This window comes from Martes martes (assembly GCF_963455335.1).
Source record: "Martes martes genome assembly, chromosome: 15".
In the NCBI taxonomy this organism is placed as follows: Eukaryota; Metazoa; Chordata; class Mammalia; order Carnivora; family Mustelidae; genus Martes; species Martes martes.
In genome coordinates, this window is record NC_137903.1 from 36,193,643 (window position 1) to 36,221,623 (window position 27,981).

At 42.8% G+C, this 27,981-nt stretch overlaps 1 protein-coding gene across 2 annotated transcripts in view; it reads left to right on the forward strand.

Moving 5' to 3' along the window:
• Window positions 1-27,981, forward strand: part of HHAT (hedgehog acyltransferase) — a 329,885-nt gene that overhangs the window by 228,546 nt on the left and 73,358 nt on the right. For both annotated transcript variants that reach the window (XM_080824654.1, XM_080824653.1), the window contains exon 10: window positions 17,157-17,358. In XM_080824654.1, coding sequence (XP_080680780.1) covers window positions 17,157-17,358 — 202 coding nt within the window. The remainder of the gene's footprint in view (window positions 1-17,156; window positions 17,359-27,981) is intronic.

Genomic DNA, 27,981 nt, shown 5'->3' on the forward strand with positions numbered 1-27,981 from the left:
AGGAGATAGGGAATATACTGATATTTCTAGGACTCTCTCTAGTGTAAAATATATTAGTTGTATAAATCATACAAACATGAATTAGAGAAGATACTTAATAATGTGTGTTTTTCTTATCTGAATTGTTGACATTGGGGCCTCCTACTCACCCAGTCTATTAAGGAATGTGATGCCCCTAAAGAAAAGAATGCTTTGTAGAAGTTTTTTTAAATCCTGTTATCAAGGGGTGGGAGGTAGGGGTAGGTGAGGAATTTGAAGTTGCTGTGGATGTGAGGACATTAATGCTTTGATAGAAGAGCAGGAGCTCTTGCCCTCTCTTTACGTGACTGCTTCTAAACGTGTTAACGTTGTCACAGCTGACATCTGATGTCTATTGAGTGCTTGCTGTATGCCAAGCATTGTTCCAAGCTCTTTTCCTTCAATATCTCAGTTAATCTTTACATCTCTGTGGGTTTTATACTCTACCAATTAGGGACCTGAGGCTCAGAGAGCATTAACTGTCTGCCACAGCCTCACAACTAGTAAGTGAAAGTGGGATCAGAGCCCTTGAGGGAGCCCAGGCTCTGTTATAACCACGAGGCTCTAACGCCTCTCCTTATCTTAGTGCCCTGGATCAGGTGGTTCTGTCTGTGGCAAGCACCCAGAGGAATACAGAAGTGTACCAGGCATGTGGGGTTATGGATTCAAGTAACATCCTGGGTCTCAGCCCTGTGGCATTCCCGTAGAGTCAATGAAACAACTGAAAACTTGAACAGTTATAAAAACTGTAAGAGTTTAAGAATAGCAGAAAAGATGGTGTTAGAGGTCAGGGCGATCATTTGGGTTTGGCAGATTAATGATGTTAATCTGGGAAGGGGCTGAAAGGCGATATTGGGGAAGGTTGAAGGCAGTGTATGAAGTGGTGGGTGGGAAGCATGGTGGGGAGGGTTCTTCAACTCTGCAGTGGGGTGAAAGCCAGGGAGAGCTGCTGCAGGGTCACCTCACAAGGGTTCCCATGCGTAGTGATTATTGGAGGCTGATTTCGAGGAGGGGGTAGTGAGGAGCTCCTCCCACCCATTCAGTGCTGCATTTCAGTGATTGCATGACACATCCAGCTCTCAGCAGAGGTGTGGAGGAGGGAGTTTTGTCTCGATGCTTCTCTATCATCTTTCCTTCGTCCTTTTTTTCCTTCTTTTCCTTGCCTTCATACCGATCTTCACATGTGCAGTCATTTCCCCAACAGTACTCCTTGCTGGAGCTCTTCCTCCCCTTCCTCTTGCCTTCTGATTCTGATTAGTGTAGCAGACATGCCTTGAGCACCTTGTGTATACTAGCATCACTGTTTACTTGTTCTGTGTGTGGCTGACTTGCCAGCTAATGTGATAGGTGAACCACACTCCAGTAATTGCTTTGTTAATAAGCTGATACAGACTCCTGGTGTGAACACAGAGAGGTCTGGGGAGAGAGGCCCGAGAAGTTGCTGATGTGTTTAGAACTAGCCGGAGAATGAGAAGAGGGTGGAGACTGAGAAATGATGGCTCTAGAGGTAAAAAGGAAAATGAAGAGTGGTTTCACTGGAGCCAAGGGAGGAAAAACTGTGGAAACAGATGGTGGAGATATGGAAGTATGCTCATGAACAGGTGAACAGAGCAGTTTCCTAAAGTGGTCCATATGTGATCCTATTCTTATGAGAAGTATGTATCTATGTGTATTTATAGAAAAATGTCACAGAAGATATTTTAAAAAAGGTGATTGGTAGTTGTTATTTTTGAATTTTTTAATGTATCTATTCCTAAAATTTGTATAATGAATTTAAGTTGTACTATAATGGTAAGACATGAAAGGTGCAGTCAATACCAAATGTGACAGACGTCTTCATGTAAGAGAATGATGTAAATATATCCCTCGACTTCGACAATCGAGAGGATGTTAATGACCTTGACAAAAGTTCTTTAAATGGAACAGGGAGGAACAGGAGTCAGACCGCAACAGGGTAGGGAGTGGGTGGGAGGGGAGGACTTAGAGGCTGGGCATTGACTGTTCTTTCAAGGGTCTGGAAGGACTTGGCCATGAAGAAAAGAAGTTAGGATCGAAGCTGATGATGTAGAAGTTGTGGGATGAAAGATCTTTATAAAGTGGGAGGGGCTGGAATATGTCTTTATGCTAAGGAGAGAACCAGTTAAGATAAGCTGGATGAGGGTGCAGGACGAGAGGGAGATAACTGATGGAGGATGGTCCTTCAGGAGACTAAAGGGGAGAGAATCAAAGCACAGAGAGTTAGTTTTGTCATGGGAAAGCTGTCCCTTACACTATGAGAACACAGATGAATGAGTGGGTAGGTGCCAGTGGAGATAAAGATGTATGTGGTTAGGAAAGAAGATGAAGACACTCTTATAGAATGGTCTTGACTTTTTCAGAGAATCAGCAGGTACAAGCTTTGGTCTTATATAAAGCTGCCCCCAAAATAAATGTCCCTATGGGTTTTGTCAGTATAATAAGTTGGATGTAAGCTCTGTGAGGGCAAACTTACATGGGACATTCCCATGTGTCTTCAGTACTTAGCATAATACCTGGCACATAGTGGAGGCTTAGAAAATACTTGTCATTTATACCACTCTATGATTAGAAAAAGAATTGGTATTTCCAGTCTGTTCTTCATTATTCATGCATTCCTTTTTTTAAGCTTTTTAAAAAATTTTTATTTAATTTTCTTTATTTTTAAAGATTATTTATTTATTTATTTTACAGACAGAGATCACAAGTAGGCAGAGAGGCAGGCAGAGAGGGAGGGGAAAGCAGGCTCCCCATCGAGCAGAGAGCCCGATGCGGGGCTCGATCCCAGGACTCTGAGATCATGACCTGAGCCGAAGGCAGAGGCTTTAACCCACTGAGCCACCCATGTGCCCAAGTTTGTTTTTTTTTAAGATATTTATTTATGTATTTATTTGAGAGAGAGTGTGCGCGCATGAACAGAGGCAGAGGGAGAAGCAGACTCCCCGCTGAGCAGGGAGCCTGACATGGGGCTCAAACCTAGGACCCTAGGATGGTGATCTGAGCCAAAGACAGATGCTTAACTGACTGAACCACACAGGTGCCCTATTCATGTCATTCCTTAAGTGGTTCAGTCTGCTTTAGGCACCATAATCCCAGAGGAACCCAGACAGATGAGGAACTATCTAGGAAAGGGGGCACTACGACAGGAGATTTGAAACCAGATATACAAGAATGTATAAAGAAATGGAGGGTATGTCACCTGCACATTTAAGCTTTTGGAGCAAGAGGAGTACTTTCATCAGATATTTGACAGGCTGCTTGCTGGTTGAAGACCTGCTACATTTGTTTCATGTTTCTTCAGAAAGGAGAACCAGGACTAATTGGTAAAAGTACAGAGAAGCATCGTCTCTTCAATCTAAGTTGTCTTTAAAAAAAGAAAAAAGAAAAAAGGTGAAAAAGACTTTTTCAAGAAATGGAGAACTCTTGGCCACTGCAAGTGTTGATGGTTTGGCTGGACAACTTTTGGTTGTGGGTATAGTACAGGGGATTTATACACAAGATGGCCTCCAAGATCCTTTCTTCTTCCTTCTGAACTTTGAGGTGATATAATAAGTTTCCACTGGGTTTACTTGAGTGGAAAAGCACTGGATTATTTTGTCATCTTGTAGTGAGTTTGGGCACTCTATAATCTAGAACTGTTATGCTTTGCTGCTACAAGGATAATTTAGGTTCACAAAAATGACTCTGAGGCACTAAAAATGCTGAAGTACCATCTAAATGAAGTGAAATAGTGTATAAAGCACTGAGCATGGTGAGTGACACCTACTAGGGACTCAATAAACATTTTTGAAAGCTAAAAAATACTGGATTAAATATTAACTGCCTTTTTAATGTTAAGCATATAAGTTATCTATGCCTAACATCCATAGTTACCTTGGAGAATCCACTTGATTTAGTGAAAAAGCATGCATTTTGGAATCAGACTTCAATCTCCATCTCCCCTCCACCATTAGCGTTGTTTGTAGCCTTTTCTACCTTTAGACAGCTCAGACTGAAGAAAAAAAGCTTCCTTGTAAGGTTCATCGGTTGGTCCAGGCTCTGCTCTCTGGTGCAGCGCTGAAGAAGTCTGTCTGCTCTTTGATTTGGAAAGTAAATAACCTCTCTCAGCTTCATTTTCCTCATCTGTAAATTGGAGTGGGGGGTGGGGGAGTTCCCAGGGTAGTTTTGAAAATTGAATTAACACCTATAAAATGTTTAGCACAGTGCCTAGCTTAAGTAAGCAGTCTGGTTTTTCTCTCTCCTCTTTATTAAGCAAAATATTTAACTCAATGGAAATTATTTCCCTGATTATTATAGATAATAGTATCCCTAATATACTATGTTCCATATACTGTTAGTAGAATCATCATTTTTTATGTGAATTTTCAGTTCCTTTTCATTCCTTTTGTTTTATTTGATCATCATATGCAATCCTATGAGGTGAGCTGGACATAGATTATAAATGCATCTCCAAGAGGGAGGCTCTCTGGTCCTGCCTGGGTCACAGCTGTTCAGGGTGATGGAGGTGGAGGCAGAGCCCAGCACTACCCAGGGCCCTGCCTGTTGAGCCAGGCACATTCCTGGAGCAGCAGCATCAACATCCAGCGAGGTGCGATGTCTAGATGCCCTTGGTTCCCAGGGAACTCGTTAAGAAAGTGTCATTTCATTTTGTGTCTCATGTGCCCACATGTCCCCTTGTAGCCTACCATTTTGATTACATTTAAAAAATCATCAACTCCTAAGCATATTTTTCCTCAAAGATTTGAGCTGGCAATGATAACTATTCTCCACTGACACTGGCTTTGGTGACGTTTTACCTTGAGCACTGCGTGCTGTACTGGGAAGCATTTGAGCTCACCCAGAGCTGTGGGGGCGGGGCGGCTTAGTCCTTTGTGGGGTCTGTGCTGTGAGGTATATCACTCCCCAGGGGACTTGGGACGAGGGTCCTCCAGAGAGCTACATGGCCCCCTGGGGCTCAGCAGAGACCCTGATGCAAGCTCCCCCGCCAAGAGCGGTGTTCAGCATATGACACTGCAGTGTGGTCCCGGCGACCGAGAGGTTCCTAGAGAGCTCAGGAGATGCTGGGGAGAACACCGAAGGTTATGCAGCTGTGCCAGAGGCAGCCACATGTGCAGCTGCTGGTGCTGAGGACAAGAAGCAGCCACAGACAGCCTCAGCCAGGCCTGGGTGTTGGCGAGAGGAGCAGAAGGGTCCTCAGGCTGGGGAGACCATTTAGCCAGTGTGAGTTGGGAGTCCCCTTGACATCCAGTGTGGTGTTGACGTTTCCATCCCTCCAGCAAACTCCTCACTGAAGAGCTGGAACATGGAGAGCTGATGGGACTGAGAATCACAGTACTGAGAGTCCCAGTGGAGGTCACTAAGGCAGAGCCCTCCAGTCCAGCCTAAAGTCTCAGAGGTCTTGTCATGACTGGGATGCAGCAGGAAAGTGTGGCAGACATGACGACAACCAGATGGGCTTGGAATACTGATGCCGCAGCTGAACTCAAGAATAGATTGGTTGCCCCCTACCTCTCACCCACGTTAGTGTCCCTTGCATGCTTCTTGGCTTCGCTCCCTGAGAAGAGTTGATGTTTAAAGCTCACAGCTGCATCTTAGCACCTCCATGCTCAACAGTATAGGCAGCCATGCCTCTCTCCTGCGAGGTTCCAGAAACTCCTTCTAGAAGAAGGGGGAATATTCTGGAAGTAGGTTCCCGGTCTCCTAGCCATGATCATGGAATGGAAAAAGGGTGTGTCAGTTGAGCTCTCAAAATAAACTTCATCAATGCTACTAGGTGGAGATAGTAAACTCAGTCAGCTACTTTCTGCCTTACACCTTGTATTTGAACACATGACCCAGGTTGATCGCATTTCTTCCACGCCTTTTCCTTTCTCATCAGGAAGAGTGATGGTGTTGGAAGCCTAGGCCTGCTGCACTGGTTACTGGGCCTTAGATTTGTATTAGTGGATGTAGCCCAGGCAGATGAGATGCCACAAGCAGGTAGGAGCTCTGAGGGGATGCTGTTGCTCTTTGGCCCCCATGAAATGGCTCCTTTTGGGAGCTGCCCTTGTCTGCGGTTTCACTGGGCATAGTCTTGGATGTCAGGACCGTGATGTGAGAGGGAAGATCTGGGAATAACACTTCTTTTATTTGAACCTCAGCTGCCTCTCTGCTTATCTAGATGCAAGACCTCATTTGTCACTGCAGCCCCATTAGGCACTCGTAGCTGGGGACCGCTATGTTACTCCCCATTCTCTCTGCCCACCTTTCTCAGGAGTAAGGTAAAAGTCAAGCACAGTACCCTCCAGCTCATAAAACTTCCTTCCTCATCTTGACCACACTTGAGAAGGAGCCCAGGAAGAAAGTAAAATGCCATTCTTATGGTCCACTTCTATCCCCAGCCCTGGGGAAGGGATGCTTTCCAACACGGATTACCATGTTAATATCCAGTTCCACGTCTGACGTCTGTGGATTTCTTATGATTTTACTGCATGAATGGTGGCATTTTTAATCTACAGAAGACTCTGCCTTTTGTGATACACATTGAATGTCATTCTTAGACTGTCTCTGTAAAATGCCGGCTCTTAAAATATTAATCTCTAATGTGCATTCAAGGGTTCATTCAATTACCGTGGGATCTTTCGAATAAGCAGTGTCATCTGGGCAGCCTCTCACTGCATTAAGGGGAAAATACTTATTGGGGCATTGTTTTCCGGGCATGAGATGATGTTCTTGTTTTGTTTCCGTAAATGTTGCGCTAGCGTGGTTGTGTTGGACGGCATTGCAGATTTATTGCCATTCACGCCCAAACCCAAGCATTGTCAGTTTTTCCTTCCAGAGCCAGGCCTTAAAAGGTATCATGCCTGATAGGGATTATGGATCATAATTATGACAAATGAGAGGCAGTCGAAACAGTGCTGTCGGAGCTGATTTGTCAGAGTGCTGACTTCAGTCCAGAGGGGAGTAGCCTCATTATTACTATCAGCAACCATTTTGCTTAGATTATTTTCTGAAAATCATTCGGCGCCTGAGACTTTTATTTTCCTTCTTCCTGAAAACAGTCTTGAATGGCCTTGTGTTTAAAATGGTGCCTGTATGATATCTGCTGGCATTTTTTCTCCCACTTTTCTCCCTTTGTGGGCATTGAGCCCATCTATGGCCACCCCAAATGAGCATTTTTATTACCAATCGGTTGTTACTCTTTAAGGAGGTCCAGAATATAAATGTCTGAATTGGCAAAGCAGATAAATTGGTGGATAGAAATTTGCTACCAGGAAAAGATTCATCACCTTGAGTCAGGATTCCCTGCAGCCTTCCTTCAGATAACCCTTTCCTCATGCATTTCATATTAATTCATGAGTTAGCTTTATGGCAACAGGGAGGTGGAGAAATGGGGAACTCAGAAGCATAAGCTCATAATTCAGGTACTCCATGTCTTGAAAATCCATTAGGAAAGACAGATCATCTCTGTTTTAGCAGAAACCAGTAGCAAAACAGCATGCCATTGTGAATGATCATTCTAGAACGTTCATGTTCCAAGCTAGAGACATCACCCCCTAGTTCTCCCTTAGCCCTTGATCTCTTCTTAGTTGTAAACCAAGGCTCAGAGAAGGAACCAGCATTCTGAAGTCCATGACTGTGACTTACCCATCCAGACTCCCACCCTTCTCTATGCTCTAAGGTGGGGTGTGTGTGTGTGTGTGTGTGTGTGTGTGTTCATGTTCATTCATTAATCCATGTCCAGCAATGGTCTTGACCCTTCAGCTCAGTTCTACTCTTACAGCCAAAACACACACTGGACTTGGAAGTGACATTCATGGCAGAGGAAGAGATATTGTCCAAAAGTTGAAGGGTTAAAGCCACACTCCTGTTGGCCTCAAGAACACCCTCTGCTCACAGGTACCTAACACTGATGGTCATGTCCATGATTTTATTTGAAGCTTTTAAAGTTAACATTTTAAATCTTAAACCTCCCAACTTAGGTATTTTAATTTTAAAAACATTTAACACAGGGATGCCTGGGTGGCTCAGTGGGTTAAAGCCTCTGCCTTCAGCTCAGGTCATGTTCTCAGGGTCCCGGGATCGAGCCCCGCGTCGGGCTCTCTGCTCAGCAGGGAGCCTGCTTCCCCCCCATCCTCTCTCTGCCTGCCTCTCTGCCTACTTGTGATCTCTGTATGTCAAATGAATAAATAAAATCTTTAAAAAAAAAAAAACATTTAACACATTGGGGCACCTAGGTGGCTCAGTTGGTTACGTGTCCAGCTCTTGGTTCTGGCTCAGGGTTGTGAGATCGAGCCTGGCATTGAGCTCCACGGTCGGCATGGAGTCTGCTTGAGTTTCTTTCTCCCTCTCCCTCTGCTCTGCACTCTAAATAAATAAATCTTTTAAAAAACATTTAGCACTGAAGTTTTGCTTTTTGGTTAACTCTCCCTTTTCTTTTGGGTAGCTCTGGCAGTTTCCTGGAGAAGTTGGAGTTGGCACATCTTCCACCTCTCAGTCCTGCCAGCTATCCCCTGGCTCAGGACATCTCCTGTTGGTATCTGTGATTTAGTCTGACTTTGTAAATGTAACTCTGCAAAACCCGCAGCACCTTAGAGGACAATGTGGTGGCAGATGTGAATGATGACATTTACTTATGAAGCCATACATTCTAACTGGAGAATCATCTTTTGTTTGGAGAGAGTGACAGTCAAAGAAAAAAAGAAGAGGAAGGAATCAGGGAATCAGGGAATTGAGGAGGATGAGGGAAAGAAGGAAATTCGTCAGGATTTACTGAACATCCCCTGAATTCAGAGGCTAAGGTAGACTCTGGGGGAAATAAGGGAAATGTAACATTTCCCTGTTCCATGTCTTGGTTGTGAGGTGGGGAATTGTACCTGCCCACGGACCTGATGAAGTCACTCAGAAATGCTAGAAAGCAGCATAATATCAGATTATATATATATATATATATATATATATATATATATATATATAGTATATTATAACCTGATGAAGTCACTCAGAAATGCTAGAAAGTGAGAAGTCTGAGGAAATTAGGCCCAGTGAATACCTATATTCTGAAGAGAGGAAGAATCAAAGGGCCACCAGCGTTCTGTGAGACTGGCAGGGGAAATTTTCCTTGAATGTTGAACCCATTTTGAAAAATCAGATTGTGGCAGTGATGGCCAGGGGTCTTCCATGGTGGGGGGGATGGGCTGGTATGATTATAGGGCCCAGACTTGTGTAAAAATGCAGTTCACTGACTAGAGTAGAAAACCTATTTTGCAGACTCAGAAGATGGAGTTGGTGGCATAGGAGGGAGCCAGTTGGAGAATGACTTTGAAAAGTCAGGTAGATAGGTTTTAATTTAGGATATACTGCCATGGGAATTCATTGTAGGTAGGACCCCCTGAGGATAAGGACTTGGCTACCATTGTCAGACTAGATGCTTCCTGAGGACACAGAAGTTGCCTTGTCCCTTCCTTACCTGTTAATTTTTGTTTTGGCCTGCATGACCAACCAACTGGACTTTATGTGTGAGATACTGTTTTACTGTGGGAACACATACATATGACATGCCCATCAGGGCTGTGGGCCCTGCCTCTGTGGGGCCCTAACACAGATGTCTCACAATCATTACAACATAAACCCAGATGGAGAATGAAATGTCTCAGCTCTTGGTTAGGCATTTCTTTAGAGCACTTGTCTTCAGAGCACTTTGTTCTAGAGACACTTGAGGCATTGTACCAGCGCAGCAACTTTTGAGTTGAGTTGTACAAGTTCATTTTGAAGTGAACATTTCCCTAACAGTCATGATAAATAAATTAGAAGGTTAGACCAGCAGGATGACACTGGATAGGATGTGGGTGAGAGGCAGAGATTGAAAGGGAACATATGAGAGAAACAGTACAGTTGCTTAAGAGAGGAGTTGTGTGCCTGGGAGTGCCGTAATTTTGACCCCGGGCTTGGGATCTGCCGATGAAGCAAAGGCTGGGAAATGTGTTAGGAGCAGCAGAGGATGGTGTCTTTCCCCTTAACCCTTTCCCTCTGACTGTGAGATGGGGAATCATACAGACCTACATCATGCAGTCAGCTGGGTTTGCCCCTTCTCGTCTGACATTCCATACACCTCTCCTTTTCATCTGGTCTAGGGAAGCTTATAGATGCTTTTAGCATCCTCTTGGGAGGAAGGTGGGGAGACAGGCAGGCAGCCAGGAAATCTTGGTGGTTATTAAACTGAGGCTCAAGGACCTTTTTATTAGTGATTAGACTCAGCTCCGTGGCACTAAAGAGTATAAACTCCGCTCTGTCTCCTCTGCTCAAATCTCTAAAGAATCTGTTTCGTATTGTGTTTATTTATAACCCAAAATAGACACGGGCCCCGGGCCGAGGCTTCAGTGTGCTCCTAAGCCGAAGAAGGTCGAAACCCCGTGAAGGGAAGCAGTTGTGTACCCCTGTCTGTGGTCACCTCCGCCTGGGCCTTTCCTTCCCCCACGTGTGACCGGAAGTTACTTTGGAAGTATTGCGTGTTAAAGAGTTGTTTGTTTGTTTGTTTTTTAGTTCCAGTCTGTAGTGTGAGAATTGTAGTGCTGCAGAGACTCATGTATCACTGAGGATGGAAACTTCTGGAGCATTAACAGGCTGCTTTAAACTGGTTGAATGAGTAAACCTGTAAAAGCACATTCTCGAGGCCCTGCCCACCCAGTAGTCACCCATTATAAGGACAGGATTTGGTCAGATGGCTCTTGTATTCTCTAGGTATGAGGGAACCCGAGTGGAAGGCCAACAGTGATTGTAAGTGAATGTTGGTGATGGACCAAGTTGTGGTTGGGGCTACTGTACCCTGACCCATCCACGTACCCTCTACAGGCCCCTCCGCAGCCAGGGTCAGATGTTTGGAGAACAGCTGGCCTCCGTCTGGGCTAAGCCTAATCAACAGGTCCGCATGGGTGGGTTTTGAATCCATAGCTTAGACCCCTGAGCGCTAAGCAGCTTGGTTCTGATGGTGGCTCACTTAAGGCTAATGGTTTTAAGTAAAGAACATCTCTGAGCAAGCAGTTCAGAGCTTTGGTGCCTTCAAATGCTTATGGAAGATACAGGAATGGTATCTGATCATTATGATAATCTGATATTATGATAATGGCATTTTGTTTTTTCTTGAATGCAAGTGTGGTGCTGCTGGCTCATTATTAGTAACATGCCTCCTCCTGTTCGTATGGAATGTTGACATCTCCAAACTCCTTACACATATATTGTCTCCTCTGATCTTCATAGCAGCTCATACCCAAAAAGGGTTTCAGTGCTCCTAGCATAGGATCAGTGTACACACTTAAGCTGAGTAGGCTTAATTGATGAGCTCAAGGTTACAGAGATTGGTAAGTGGCAGAGCAGAAGCAAGGTCACATCTCCAGGTCTTAAGCACTGCCCTCCTGCTTGCCCTAGGCTTTGCTGATGTTGCTACTTGAGGAAGGCTGGGATGAGCCATTCATCCTCTATCAGCCTCTTCTGTGGTGAGGAAGATAGAGGTTTCTGGGAGCTAGAGTCTGGGTTTCAGTCTGTGAAGTTAGAACGGAATCTTTCTCCAGGATAGATGTTACAGGCTTGAGTTTATCAGCACAGCACCTCAACCCACTCAGCTACAGACTTTGTGGAATGAAAAGATTAATTAAAAAAAAAAGTTGGCATCTAATTACATGAACCTGGAAGTTTAAATGCAGACTAAATATAGCCTGAGCTTAATCTCTATTTTATAAATTCCACAATGCTCTGTTGCCAAATAGGACATACCATTTTTAATAAGCTATTTTTCAGAGTTGCTTATAAAACTTACAGCCAGCATCTCTCTCGGTAAAAGAGCCGAGAATTAGCCCAGCTCAAAATGTGTCCTCTGCTTTGAACGTAGACCTCTTTTAGCATTCTGTAGATGATAAAGTCTAGAGTTGTCCATTAACCAACTGCTGGTTTTTACTTATTAAAATTCCATTATGATCTGTACTAGACAGAGTGATTTCTTTACTGTGTGCATCTTCTTTTGAAAGCTTTTTATAAGCAGATCTGTAGCTTCCTTTGTGAGGTCTAAACCCAAAGGATGGGGGTTGGCCTGGGTTGTGGGAGAGAGAACGCAAATGTGGGCCAAGGTTAGAGCCAGGGTCAGTTCAGGGAGCTATTGCCTGTGACAGCTGGGTTTAGGAGAGCCTGGCCAGCTCTGCGAAGAACTCTTAGGAGCTCCTCTTAGAGCCCAGGTGAAGCCACGGTGAGGTCACCTCACCAACAATGTCTTGCCCTTCCCTCTACTAATGGCTCTTATCTTTACAAGCCTAGTACTTGTCATCTGTGAATTCTCCTGAGGTTAGGATAGGTTTAGTGGTTTGGAGCCACATGCTTTTGACCCTAATAGGAGAGGTAGGATTACAAAGTGTGGAGAGACTTCTACGTCCTTCAAGTGTCTGTATTCTTTAGGAACAAGCGTCCTCTGAAGTTTCTCCCAGTAACTGGGGCAGGACCTTACAGTCTTCCCTTGGTTCCTGATTGCTTATAATAGGTCTGTGGCCATGGTGATAATTTATCACAAGTTTAAAAGCTATTGGAGACTGTGAAAATTATGTTGCTAGGTACATAAATACCATTGACTAGGAACTATATAATAACACATGCAGGCATGTTCACACATCACACATCTAGTCCTTCCATAAAGAAGTTTACAACTTAATTGAAATGACAGTATAATAGAGGAGACATTTTTTGGTGAATAACTGCTCAGTCAGTGGTAGAGAGTAGGTGCTCTGGGTTAAACAGAAGAGTGGGCATATTCAAAAGAGACTTCTGGGAGGAGATAGAAAAGGGACAAAATTTTGTAGGCTGAACAGAAGTTGGAAAACCAGAGAGGTTGGAGGATGTGAACATGGTATGACCAAAGGCGTGGAGGTGTGAAATCCCCATTTGTTCAGGATTTCATGATTTACCAAGAGAACTAGTGGGAAATAAGGATAGAAAGAGATGGCAGAGCTGGAGTAGGATGGACTAGCCCTGCCAAGCACAAGGTAATTGAAGATTGGGACCCTGCAAGCCCACCTTACTTCATTCTACCGGAGAGTAGAAACGGAGTCGTTCAGTATCCTCTGTCCCTCATCCTCTTACCTCAAGGGGGGTTAGGGATTAGGCCTCAGCAAAGAGTTTGAAGATAATATGTCAAGCTGGGAAGCTGTTGTGTAGGTCTTGGGAAAAGGGAGTGTTACAGTTTTAAGATTAATGCTTTTGCTACATGGATTTTCACCACCCCTCTCCCCAACTGTAGGACATATTCCTGAGTTGTTTCTCATAGTGGATCTGCGAAAGAGCCACATATTTTCTCCCTTCATGTATACCTACTCAGCAACCTCCCCCAAACCTGCACCCAACCATTGACTTTTTACCCCCCACTTATTTTTTTAAAGATTTTATTTATTTATTTGACAGAGTGAGAGTAGACAGAGCATCAGGCAGAGAGAGAGGGGGAAGCAGGCTCCGTGCTGAGCAGAGAGCCCAATGTGGGGCTCGATCCCAGGACCCTGGGATCATGACCTGAGCTGAAGGCAGAGGCTTAACCCACTGAGCCACCCAGGTGCCCCTACACCCCCCACTTCTTTGTAGTCAGACATCTGCGAGATGCCAGCCTGGTCAGGATAGCACGTATCCACTTGTGGGACAGAAGGAAACTAGTTAGACTGTTTAGAACTTGAACTTATACCCCTGAACTTCTGGCCCAGTGTTCCTTGGCCCAAATGCCTTTGTAAATAATAAGCATCTTTCTCCCCAGCAAGATTCCTTTCCAACAAAGTACATCTCTTCAGTTAACAAAATGCTGGTAAATGTTTTTGTGGAGACTGCTGTGAAGATTTGGTTAAATAAGAGGAACATACCACCAAGAAATATTTCTATTAACAACAACAACAAAAAAGGCAAAATAGGACCTAGGCCTGGGAGTTCTGAAACCAGAACATTCTAGGTTCAGATTTCACCTCTTCTGTATAAAACAGGCCTAGTCACTAGTTCCTTGCTAGGTTGTTGTAATGGTTAGACATAGTGTACATAAAGCACCTGGCTCACGGACGCTCCATAAAGGGTAGATGTTATTAATAACATCTCCATTTTATAGAAGTTCCTCCTCCTGAGTTGGGGGTTTGCTATGTTGTGCTGGTTCCGTGAGGTGGTTTTAAATTAAGGCGGCGGCTATGGATGGATGCTAACTCCTTCAAGCAGCATTCTCTGCAAGCAGTGATCACATGAGGCCGCCTGGCAGGGGCAGGCCCTGTGCAGACTGAAGCTCACAGTCACTGACAGGAAAAATCTTTTTATTTTTTGCTTTGCGGGGAAGGCGGTGCTGAAAGCTTTCTTCCTTTGGGAAATCAATTTCACTGTGCAGAGGATCTCAGTGAGAGGGGTCATACTACTGCTTTCCTGCAAGAGAGACATTTCTGCTTTTATTAATCATGGAACTGACATGAGATTGGTAGAATTTGTAAAAGAAAATAACTTGTTTACTCTCCTTTTTGATGCACCTCCTGCCTTCCAGAGGTTAAGAGTGAAGAAGGGATTTTTATCTTCCAGTCTGGAAGCCAGACCCTCTTCAGGTTTAAAATAAGCAGCCTCATGTCCTTGGAGACCTGCCGTATATGAATTTTAGGAATAAAAGAAATTCTTAGATTTTTGTCGGCTGTCATTTGGAAGGCAAAGTTACAAAGCCATAGTGCCAAGAGTCCCTAAAATAGCTGTGCGTGTAATTATGGGGCTAGACACTTCCTCGTCACAAGCATGAGAACATGTCCTTCTTGGAGTTGAATCCAATATGAAGGACTGTTGGTGTGGATGGATGATGAGAGGCTTTTATTCTACACTGGGTTTCCTGACGTATAGAGGGCCGCTCACCTTAACATAGTGAGATACAGTAAGAGGTCAACATGAAATATTTATCTTGGGAGAGAGGAGTATTGGTATTAGTATTACCTCTTTTTACAAAATTATCGGTAGTTTCTGTTAATAGCAGCCATTCCTCATTCTTTTGAAATTGGTTTGAACACCTGTTTCCCCTCTCCCGCCGCCTCTATACATACACACATACACATATATGTATACATACATACCTATCAGGCATGCATATATATACATACATACATATATATATATATATATATATATATATATATATGCTCATGTTATGCATGCAAGCGTCTTACACACAGCATTGTAGGAAGTGAAGTGCAGACTCATGGAGTACCATGATGGGGCAGCAGCTCCCTCCGTGCAGGTAGGAGGCTAGAGCGAATTGTAGCCCATTTTTTGCTCTTGCTGAGCAGTGTTCACACCACTAACCAAGCCGCCTCTAGGGGGCAGCAGAGCACCAACTAAAACTACTGCGCTCGGGGTTGTCAAGCTTTTCTGGCTCATTGTCTAGCCCTTCTAGGTCCATGATACAGCACCCACCTTCTCCCCTTGTCGCAGCAAAATTCATCCTCTTGGCCTTGCCAGGCTATGGTCCACTTGCCTCCATTCAGTCCCTTCACCACACTCAAATTCTCCTGGTCTACTTTATAGTGTATAATCTAGCTTAATGCTGGGCCGTGTTTGCACCTTGTCCTTTTCGGCTGGATCAGTGTTTCAGGTCTCTGGGTTTCCCAGAGTGCCAGAACTGCCCTGGAGGCCTACATAAATGCTTGACAGCAGCTGGAGGATCCTGTAATCTGTAGTGAGCACTTGATACGTGTTTGCGAATACAGTTGTCAGGATGGTCTTGTTTTTGCACAAGAGAAGGCATTTTATTTGCTTCACTTATTTCTGAAATGGCTACTTTCTCACGTGCGCTCTGGTTTTAGATTGGAGGGTACGATGTGGGTGTGGTGGAGAGCATGAACTTTGGGTTGCAGGATGGCTCCTCTCCTTCCTGGTTGCATGCCTTGCTCAAGTTAACTTCCTAGCCTCCGTTTTCTAGCTTACAAAAATGGGCCTTTTTAAGCTGATCATATAATTTCATCTAAACTGGAGCACATTTGAGAATGAAGGAGGATATTTAAAAATACCTATCCTATAGTTTTTTGAAATATTTATTGACTGGGAAGTGGTTTTCATTTTTATTTTTTTTGACTTCTCTATAAAATTGTTCTATTCAAAAATGGTTTTCAAAATAAGATTTCCTACAAAATATTAAAATAATATACAAATTGTATATTGTAAACTGGCATACTAGAACAGCAGGTGTAAACCATGTGGTGCTTCAAAGAATCAAAGCACGTAATGTGTGTGAAGTGTGTAGTGCTGTGCCTGGGACACACTGTATATTCAGGAAAAGGAGATTTAATTTTCCTTCCTGGAAGAAGGTTGAACAAAGATGCACTCACCACAGACCAAAGACCTCTGGGTTTTTTTTAAAGGCTGCTTCCAGGAGGCTTTTCTCCTAGCTCTCTAGATTCTACCAACCCAAGGTGTGAGTTTTGCCCAACCCTAGCTGGAAAATACCAATTAAAGTCCTGCTTCTATACAGTCATAGAGCCACCTCAGCGGTAGAGAGCAGACCCCAGGGATGCTGTGCATTCTGGGTAATAATTTGGCTGACCTGTGAGCACAGAGCTCTTCCCTTCACTTGCAAAGTCACTACTCCTTCTGGGCAACTTGCCTGGGAAGCCTGAGCAACGGGTCTTGGCACCCCTGTTCTGCATCCAGCTCTTGCTACTTAGGAGCTTGATTGCAACAATTGTGCTTAAATATTGGGCTTACCATAAACATAATAGTTTGAGCTGTAAAATCTATACCTGTCTTGAAGATTGGTGTCCCCATGTAATTGGAAGCTTAATTGTCCTTCTGTGATTAGGCTTCCAGGGAAGGGCACACCCCTTTCAGAAACTAAATTCACCACCCCTCACCCTGTCTCTCGTAAGTGCTATTTTGCTCTGGTAATGAGAGCTCTTGAGCCTGTGCGTTCATTTAACCTCAAGCCCCTCAGAACTGAGGCTTGTGTTTTTGCCTGTTGCTGGTGTGTTGGAGAATGCAGGGAGTACTCTGTGGCTTCCTGGAACCAGGGAAGGATTTCCACATGGTCGCTAGCAATGTGTGACCGGAGAATCAAGGGCAGAAGCAAGTGCAGCGAAGAGACAGCCCACTGCATGGCTCCTAACTGCCTCTTCTTTCTCTAGGTATGTGTACATTCCAGTAGGCGGGTCCCAGCACGGCCTCCTGGGGACACTGTTTTCCACCGCAGTGACGTTTGCCTTTGTGAGCTTCTGGCATGGTGGCTATGACTATCTCTGGTGCTGGGCGGCCCTCAACTGGCTGGGAGTCACCGTGGAGAATGCAGTCCAGAGGCTTGTACAGACCCCGTGTGTCCAGGACAGCGTGGTGAGCAGGTGGTTGGGGACAGCTGAGCCAGGTGGACTGGGCGTGGGTGGAAGGCGGTCATCAGATTCACCCCAACATGGGCCATTCTTGCCAGATGGGTTCAAAGAGTATGTGCCCAGAGGTAGCAGGGGTTTTGTTTGTTTGTTTGTTGTTTCCTGTTTTACATAAGTGTTTCAAAGCAATGCATGCCTATTGTACAAAAATAAGAAAATTCACATAAGAGGAAAAGAAAAATATCTCTTTAACAAAAACGGTTACAACTATTCTAACTTTTTCTTTATATATACGCACACATGTATAATGTTCAACACAAAAGCTGTTATTCTAGAGACATGGATGTATGAGGACCACCTTTCTATGTCACCAACAACATTTCTAACAACCCCTTTTAATGGCCACATAGAACTCCATTATGTGGCTATGCCATCATTTATTTCGTCTCTTGCTCTTGGCAATTGTGTCATTCTAATTTTCTTTGCAGTTGTCAGTCAAAATGGAGATGAGTATCATGACCAGGACGAATTCTTATATGTAAAACTGCTAAGTAAAGGTTTTCCTCACCCCTTTCTGCCTTGCATACAGCTTCACTCTTCCTTAACTGCTCTACAGTCAAAGTGTACCAATTGACTTTCCTACCAATAGTGTACAAGGATGCCCTTGCCAGTACTGAGTAGTGGTGGTATTTTTAATCTTGGTTAATTTGATAGGTACTGTTACTGTAGCATTAAAAAACCCACACACACAGCTAAGTGCTTAAGACACATTCTGATTCCACAGGAAAATGATTTAGATAATTAGGCATTTTATACACATAGGGTACACCAATGTTTTATCATATAAAATTGATACACAGTGTATTAGAATCTTGTAGGAAATTGTCAGTTCTTAATATGCAGCAGTATTCTGATACCCCTGAAAAAAGTGGCTAAGAAGAACATGCTGTCATCAGTGTTCATGGCAGGCAATAAAACACAAGAAATTTACTGAGCAGTGATTAATGTGCCTAAACTCCCCCAGTATATGCAACTAAAGCAAATATATTTCAGAAGCCCAACACCACCAACTAGAATACATAGAATAGAAGATTAATCAGTTTTTTTCCTATAGAAATAGCCATAGTAAAAGTAGACAGTTATTTCAATAAAAACTGATACAAAGCACATAGCAAAATAATACATCTGAAGGAATTTGAATATGCTCTGTATGTTTAAAGATAAATATTTTATTCAGTAGTAGTACCCAGCAATCAGCAGGAAAGAAATGTCAGTGAATCTCAATAGAAAACAGACTTTCAGTGAAAGTCATGGCTATGTAACACAAAGAAAAACCACAAAAGGTGGTATCATCAAGGTTTCAATCTCCATCTTCCAAAGCCTGAAACCCAATTATCATCTGTGAAAGTCAGAGAATTCTTTTCAGCCTAGGCTGAAGCCCTGTAACACATCTCCGCATTCCTTTACGAAGGGTCTAAAATTAACCTTGAACTTAATGTTAAGCACTGCTCTGTAGACTTTGAGCCGTGGCTTATGTTATTGACAAATATTAAAAATCTAAAATGTTAAAGGAATAACTCAAATTGTGCTATATGGCCTATGGCTTGTTAATTTTGGTTAAAAATGAAGACAGTGGAAACCCTACTGACAGGAAGCACGTGACTGCTCTGCCTCATCACACTCGGTTCAGGACCCTCATGTGTTTGACTCATTTGAACTCCCATCCACAAGTCACACACCTAAGTGTATAGTAATTTTTAAGTGTGCATTTTTTGGTGAGATGTGTATCTTGTGTATTATGAATATGGTATTTAGGATATATATTTGTGGAGTGAGAACATATTTTGCAAAACCTTTTTTTTTTTTTTTAGGTTTTATTTATTTATTTGACAGAGATCACAAGTAGGCAGAGAGAGAAAGGGGTAAGCAGGCTCCCCGTGGAGCAGAGAGCCCAATGTGGGGCTCAATCCCAGCACCCTGGGATCATGACCTGAGACTAAGGCAGAGGCTTTAACCCACTGAGCCACCCAGGTGCCCCGCGAAATCTATTTTATCATCTTCTATCAGGACAGCCTGGTAGTTGGTTGTGGCTATGCAGTTGAGGAGCTTCTTGAGCATGAGATCAGGATTCCATTACTGTTTATATCAGTGTCAGAGTTAGCCACAGTGTTAAGTCTGTGCACAATTGGGTTGATTCTTTTTTTTAATCCAGTTAGCCAACCAAAAGCACATCATTAATTTCAGAGGTAGAGTTCAGTAATTCATCAGTTCCATGTAACACCCAGTGCTCATTGCATCATGTACTCTCCTTAATGCCCATCGCCCAGTTATTCCCCCCACCCCCGTCCCCTCCAGCAACCCTCAGTTTGTTTCCTAGAGTTAAGAGTCTCTCATTGTTTGTCTCCATTTCTGATTTCTTCCTATTCAGTTTTTCCTCCCTTCCCCATGATTCTCTATGCTATTTCTTCTATCCCACATGTGAGTGAAACCATATGATAATTGTCTTTCTCCGATTGACTTATTTTGCTCAGCATAATACCATTGGGTTGATTCTTTAGTTGTTCTTCCACTTGTCCACCCAAAGACTTTTCTTCCATTATTCTTTTTCTTATAGAGTTCAGCATAGATTCTGTTTTCCTTCAGAAAAATAGGGCTGGCATTCCAAATATTGTGAAACCTTTTGAATAAACTCTTTCCCCACTTGGGTCACTCTTTTTCCCTCTCTTTTCATGAATCCATTCCCCATTCTTTTGTCTTAATTCAGAAGACTTATTATCTCCTTAGCACCTAATTTCCTCTGACATTAGTTGTCCATGACTGATCTGATAGTATTTTTACAATATGAGTTCACCTCTCCCCCAGGCTGTTCATACACTCTCTCCATGGCATTAATCCTTCTCCTGTTTTTTTAAAGATAAGTAGGAAGATCCTTGAGTAACAAGTATGATCATATCTTCTTGTCCCGTATTTTTTTCATCTTCAACCTGGAGCACAAAATACAGTAGGATTTCTCAGTGTTGATGGAATGGCAGTTGACCATTCACCAGAAGACTAATCAGAGCTGGGTGTTGTGGGAAGCGTTCTGGTGTTCTAGGCAGGGCTGTCTAATTGAACTTTCTGCGGTAATGGATATGTCCAGTGTAGGAGTCACAAGCCACACTGAGCACTTGAAATGTGGCTAGCATCACCAAGAAACTAATTTTTAAATGTATGTAATTTTAATTATATGTAAGTAGCCCCCATATGGCTGGGGGCTTCCATTTTGACTAGTACAATTCTAGAACATACCCCTATCCAGAAAAAAATTTAAAAGAATGTAGATTGTGACTATAATTTTAAATGGTGTTCATTAATGACGAGGTACTCGTATATCCAATGGCTACTGAGATGTCGCATTCTTGTGTATCTCACAGATATCTCAGACTTAGCATGTGTAATACTGAACTCGCATAGCCCATCCCCCCATAATTCCAAGTAGCTCCATTCCCTTTAGCATTCTCTATTTCTAGAAAAGTCATCTTCAATCTAGTTACTGAAGACCAAAACCAGCAAGTTACTCTTTATACTCTCTGTCCCTCAGTTCTACCTGATAGAATACTATATATTCTATCTCCTAGGTAGATCTTATTTTTAAACATTATTTCCATTTCTGCTAAGTCATCCTAATCTTACTATTCTTATTTCTTGCCCAGTCTACCAGATAGTTTCTAACTAGTTTCCCTGATTCCATTTTTGCCTTTTTAAATTCATTATCCTCACAGTGCTGAGTGATGTTTCTCAATGAAAACCTAACCATGTTGTTATCCTTCTTAAAATCCTTAGTGGTATCCCATTATTTTAGGACTAAGCCCGCCAATATTTAATATGACCTATGAGGCCCTGCCTGATCTTGAACTTGGTATGTATTTCCTCTCCCCATCTTCTCTGCTCCCACCCCCCACTTCACACTGTGTTCTTCCTTTTCTTCATTTGCACATCTTGCCCCTTCAGCCTCAGAACCCCCACATGGGCTCGTCCATCTTCTAAGATGCTGTCTCTCCTCTCCCTCCACCTCTTTATCCTTCAGATTGCAGTTTGAGTGATATCTTGTTTGTCCTCCTCTGACCCTTCTGAGTCAATCAGGTCCTGATTAACAAATCATTTTGGGCACCTTGTTTTGTTTGTTTGTTTAATTTTTTTATTATGTTATGTTAGTCACCATACAGTACATCATTAGTTTTTGACGTAGTGTTCCATGATTCATTGTTTGTGTATAACACCGAATGCTCCATGAAATACGTGCCCTCCTTAATACCCACCACTGGGCTAACCCATCTCCCCACCCCCCTTCCCTCTAAAACCCTCAGTTTGTTTCCCAGAGCCCATAGTCTCTCATGGTTCTTCCCCCCACCTTCATTTTCCCCTTCCTTCTGCTGTTGTCCTCCATGCTATTCCTTATGTTCCACAAATAAGTGAAACCATGTGATAATTGTCTTTCTCTGCTTGATTTATTTCACTTAGCATAATCTCTTCCAGTCCCATCCATGTTGGTGCAAATGTTGGGTATTCATCCTTTTGATGGCTGAGTGATATTCCATTGTATATATGGACCATATCTTCTTTATCCATTAGTCTGTCGAAGGGCATTTTGGCTTCTTCCACAGTTTGGCTATTGTGGACATTGCTGCTATAAATACCTGGGTGCATGTGGCCCTTCTTTTTCACTACATTTGTATTTTGGGGGTAAATACCCAGTAGTGCAATTGCTGGGTCATAGGGTAGTTCCGTTTTTAAATTTTGAGGAATCTCCACACTGTTTTCCAAAGTGGCTGTACCAACGTGCATTCCCACCAACAGTGTAAGAGGGTTCCCCTTTCTCCATATCCTCTCCAACATTTGTTGTTTCTTGTTTTGTCAATTTTTGCCATTCTAACTGGTGTAAGGTGGTATGTCAATGTGGCTTTGATTTGAATTTCCCTAATGGCTAATGATGTTGAACATTTTTTCATGTGTCTATTGGCCATTTGTATGTCTTCTTTGGAGAAGTGGTCTATCTATTCCTGTCTTTTGCCCATTTTTCGACTTGTGTTTTGGGTTTTGAGTTTGAGAAGTTTCTTTATAGATCTTGGATACCAGCCCTTTATCTGTAGTGTCATTTTGGGCACCTTGTAGGTAATCTCTTCTGTTGTACTTATCATAGGTGCAATGAAATATTTTTGTACAATAACTTGTTTAGTCCTTACCTCCTTCACTGAACTGTAAGCCACATGAAGTCAGAGACCTGTATCCATGTATCAAAATGCCTGACACAGAGTATGTGTGTAGTAAATACTTGTTAAATGAATGAATGAATGTTTTCTGACTTCATTGAGGGCAGTATAAGAGGAAGTAGGCCCATACAGCAGCATGAAGAATATAGATTGAATACTGGAAGAACTTCCTAAGGCTGAGGCTTAGGAGTATTATACAGGGAGATTATTTTTTGTCTTAGCAGCATAGATAGTAATTGAACTAGTGATGGCAAAATGCTATTTTAATGCTCAGTAAACAAAAAATATATATAGGAAAGAAAGGGTTGGGGAGGAATTAGCCTATCTGATACCCTGCTGCTTTATGAGAGGGGGGATTATTGCTTGTGACTCACTGGGGCGCAGAACTGTAAGAAGCTGACAGAAGGTACTTTCACAAAGCACCTGAACTAGGTGGACGAAGAGGAGTTACTGCTGAAGCAACACGCTTTTTCTCTATACAAGCACTCTCTCAAGAAGGGAGCTAGAATTCGTGTTCAGCGTTGAAATCTTTTAATAACTGGAAACATTTTGAAGCATCAGTAGAGTGACATTACTTCTTGCCAATTCTCAGTGTGCCCTCTCCTTTGAAGGAAGATTCCTTCCTTGGTCAGTTTTTCCTACAAAAGGAGAATCAACATCTCAAGCAGCTCGCCGCCCCCCCCCCCCTTTATGCTCATTTCATTGAGTAATTTCAGTATGTCCTCCTCCCCCCAGCCCTTGTCTTCTTTTCTTTGCCCCAAGAGTATCCTGCTGAGCTGATTTATATCCTCTCTGAAGCAGTAAAATTTCTATTTATAGACTTAATTGAGGAAAGGCGCCTCCAGTGATAATCAGGGAGGGTCAGTCTAATGGTTCTGGGAGGGAGCTGGTGTGTCAGAAGGAGCCCAAAGACCACAGATCTGTGATGATATCCATTCAGTTTATCTGCTATATTGCTCAGTTTGACTTTGAAGATGTAGGTTCAGAAATCCCATGCGTTTGAGAGATCAGTCAATTTAAATTGATCAGTCAGTTGTAAGAATTATTGACATGATCCAACTAATGCTTACGTAGTTCTCTGGAATACCAACCCACCAATTAGCAGGATATACATATCAGTTGGCCTCATAAGAAAAACTTTCACTTGAGGTCAGTGACACCAGCCCTGACTAACTCACTGAAGGATTACAAAGCAAATGTAGTCTAAGAAGAGTAGTTCTGTTTGACAATGACCCATGATCTTCTATTTCTCTAATACCTGGCTTGATTCAACAAATAGAGATCAAGTACTTATTGTAGATAAGCCATTTTCTCAAGACTGGAAGGCTTCCTAGACTTGGCCATTTATTCAAAGTCAGTTTGGTTCTTTGTTTCTTAATTTGCTCATTTAAGAAAAAAAAAAAAAACATTTAGAAAAAAAAAAAAACCCTGTGTGGGAGACACACTGCAGAACCCTAAGGAGCTCTGAGTGAAAGACCTGTTCCCTTCCTCCAAATTTCTTTTCTTCTTTTTTTTATTTTTCCATCTCTTTCAGACCTTCAATGGTGGGGTCTATTATTAGTTCCCTCCAAGAGCAAGGTATTTTGTGTGGCCTATCAGGATAGTCATCTTTGCGGTATCTGCTTTGGAATAAAGAGGGGGAAAAAAAACCCCAAGAACAAAAAACCATGATATGAGAGGTTTTCTCTAGGAAGAGCTAAGTGATCTATATTAAAAAACAGTCTGGTCTTCATAAACCGATTGGCCTAGCCTGCCCTGGCATTGCTCAGAAGAAAGGTCTGGGCTAGAGATAGACATTGGGAGCATATAGTTAGTATTTTGGAGCCCGGAAAATGTTTGAGACTTTCCAGAGAGAACAGAAAAAGAGCAAGAAGTGGAGGCCCAGGACTGAACCTGAGGAACATTAACATTTGAAACTTGGGTGGAGGAGAAGGGGCCAGAAGGTGGAGGAAAACCTAGAGGGTAATTTCACAGAAACGAAGAGAAAGAGGGTATTTCCTAGAAGGGGTCATCAATGGGGGTGATGCCATTAAGGGTTAAAGTAATGGAAGTTAAAGAGTGGTTATGTCTCCAGGCCAGGGTACTGACAGTGGGAGGAAGGAACTGTGAGGCATCGTCCCAGTGCCATAGAAGGTCATGGTCCAGCTGGAGATGCAAGGCATGTGCCCATCAGTTGAAGACCAGAGTAAGGCATGATGGACAGAGAGCAGGATGAGTGATGGGGCAGCTGATGTTTACGAGGCACGATGGTCAGTGAGAGCTAAGCTTTTAAGAATGGTTCAATTAAAGAGCTGGGGCATGAGTAGGACTCTGAAGAATTCACAGTGGGGCTTGGATAGGTCTGTAGAGAGAAGATAGGCATTCCAGGTTCAGGAGCCTAGCACCCATAGAGCCTAAAGTCAGGAATAGGGTTGCCATGGAAGTGAGGAGGCAGACATGGCCGATGAGGGGTTATCACTCAGGAGGAAAGAAGAAAGGAAGCTAGAGAAGCCAAATGGTTTCCCATATAAAGGGATTTGAATGCCAAACTTAGAAATACAGAAATGTGAACCACTTAACCAAACAGGAGAACATTAAATTAACGTATTAATCCCACACGTCAAATTAGCCTGTTGTGCCAGCTTGTTAACACTCACCCAGGCCTCTCTGTCTGGAAAAAGCAATGCATGTTGTTATGAACAGTGTGTTCATTGGTGGATGACGACCTGTTGGTGCCCCCTCCATTGTCTCCCACTCCGAAGGATCATTTAGGAAGCAGGAAGCACACTGCGCAATTCACTGCTTACACATTTCTTCTCTGTGGGAATCTGAACCTAAGCTTTAACCTCTCTGGTCTGAGAGGTGGAATGTGGCAAATAATTCCACCTTTTAGTTGAATACGTTTAGCACAGCAAAAGTCTTTTCACAGGTTCTTTTTTAACTTTCCATTACTGAATCTGCTATCTGCAGAGAGAAAGCTTGGAACTAGAGCCAACTTCCATTTATTCGTGGCCTGGTGAGCCTCCCAGGTCTGGCCTGCTCTTGGACTTCTGCAGCCTTCCCCGTCCCTGTCAGGTTAAGCACAAGCAAGGCAGGGTCACCCTCTCATCATCACTGCTGCCATGGCGCTTCTGTCCTTTCTTCCGGTCAAGTGCACAGCACAGTCTCCCGGCCTTGGGAATGGTAACCTCGGGAAAGAATACTAAGCCAAACATGAGATCTATCACTTGAATGTCAGTGGTTGAAATGGGCTTTATTGGTGGCTCGTGGGATTAGACTCATTACTTGAGAGTCCCCAATTCCTGCTTCTACAGCACAGATAAGTGTGGTTACTCGAGTCACAGCCTCGTGCCCAGCGGCTCTCAGTAGATGAGCTTAGGAAAAAGCAAAATCTTACTGTGTACGTGCTGAAGCTCTGGATGTGTCTTTCCAAATCTAGCTCTTTTCCTCCCAGAAAACCCATTACTCATGGAAGGTAGCAGAGCTTGAGTTTCCAGTGTTCCTATTATCAATAGAAGGATGAAATTAGCCCCCCTTTCCCAAAAATAATACACACATACTTTGTGCAATATATTTCTACAATATGTATTAATTTAAAATGTATACTTATGCTTTATGTGCAATGAATATTATGTATGTGTGCTATAACTGTATCACACATATATGTAATACATGTATATGTGTGTATATGTATGTATGTATGTGTGCATATACATATGTGTATGTTTATATATGTGTTTGTATATATGTATGTGTATATGTATATATGTTTGTGTATGTGTGTTCATTTTATAAAGCTCTGAGGAGTCAGAGATGTTCAGGACTTCCAAAATATCTCACATTCCTCCCAAGACCTAGAAATAAACACTGCTTTAAAAAGCCTATGGAGCAGCTGCTGGCCTCATTTGAGATGAGCTGAGCTGGTATCAATGTACTGTGATTGCCAGAACATATTGAAACACAATTTAAGGGGGCTTTTGCTTTTTCCTCTGGTCTGAACCCTGTAGTCCACCCAGTAGGCTAGAATGAGAGCTGGAATGGCCACCGTCCATCCCCTGAGGGGTGGCAGGAAAAATGTCATAGAAAAGGTATGGGACATCTATCCAGTTGACTAAGCCACCATTGAAAGTAGTGATTTTCAAATAATTTCACTTTGAAGAAAGATGGAAAGGAATAAAGAATAACAGGTATAACAAAAATTTATTTTTATTTTAAAGTACCTGCAAATGCAGAGAAGAGCATAGAAAGTTACACCCTCCAACATTAATGGTGGTTAGCTTTTTACTGACGGGATTATTTGTGATACATATTTTCTTGGTTTTACTCATTTATGTGTTCAGCCTTTCTACAGTGCAAAGGTACTGTTATCTAATTAAAGGTTATTGAGAGAAAAGGGTACAGGATGGATCTACCCTCTGGAGGCTTTGCCTAGCTGATGGTGGGAATGGAAGGACCAGACTCACATGGGGTTGTTGTAGCTGCCACCCTTTGCCAGGGAAGAAATGTATAGTTTTATTTTATTTATTGTTTATTGTTTTATTTTATTTAAGCATCACAACAACCATGCAGAGCAGGTGTTCCTCCTCTTCATTTTTATAGATGAGGAACCTACGGGCTGGGAACGTGTACGATTTGTGTAGGAACACATGATTAGTTCAATTAGAAGGGGAGTCAAATTCAGTTATACACAATTTATTCTAAGCATCCTTGATATCAGATAAGAGACATCTGCTTCGATAGACCTTACACACTTATATTCTTTCATTTAATTTCTCCTTGCTACTCATGTACACTTGGCATTAGATTTTCTTTTTCTTTTTCTTTTTTCAAAGATTTTATTTATTTATTTGACAGATAGAGATCGCAAGTAGGCAGAGAGGCAGGCAGAGAGAGAGGAGGAAGCAGGCTCCCCGCTGAGCAGAGAGCCCGACATGGGGCTCGATCCCAGAACCCTGGGATTACGACCTGAGCCGGAGGCAGAGGCTTTAACCCACTGAGCCACCCAGGCGCCCCTAGATTTTCTTTTTAACCAGCAAAAATGGGTTTTCTCAGGAATAACAAAGAATTGCAATTCAAGACAAGCAAGCTATAGCCAAACCATTTGGCATTAGATTAATTGACATTCTGGTCCTCAGTTCTTGGACAACTTATGTTTTAGTTGTGGTTTCACTCAACCTGTCTATGGAAAAATTGGTCCAAGTGAAGTGGGACTGCTCACAAAACCATTTTTTACCCAATTCTGTCATGTGGTTTCAATAGTAGCTTTATAGGTAAGTACTATCTTTATCCCTGTTTCACAGTGGTAACGGATGGAAATCCAGAAAGCTTAAGAAATATGTGTTTCTGGGTCAGAAGTCAAATCATGCTGCAAGGCTTTCTTGAGATAAATGAGTCTTTGGTCT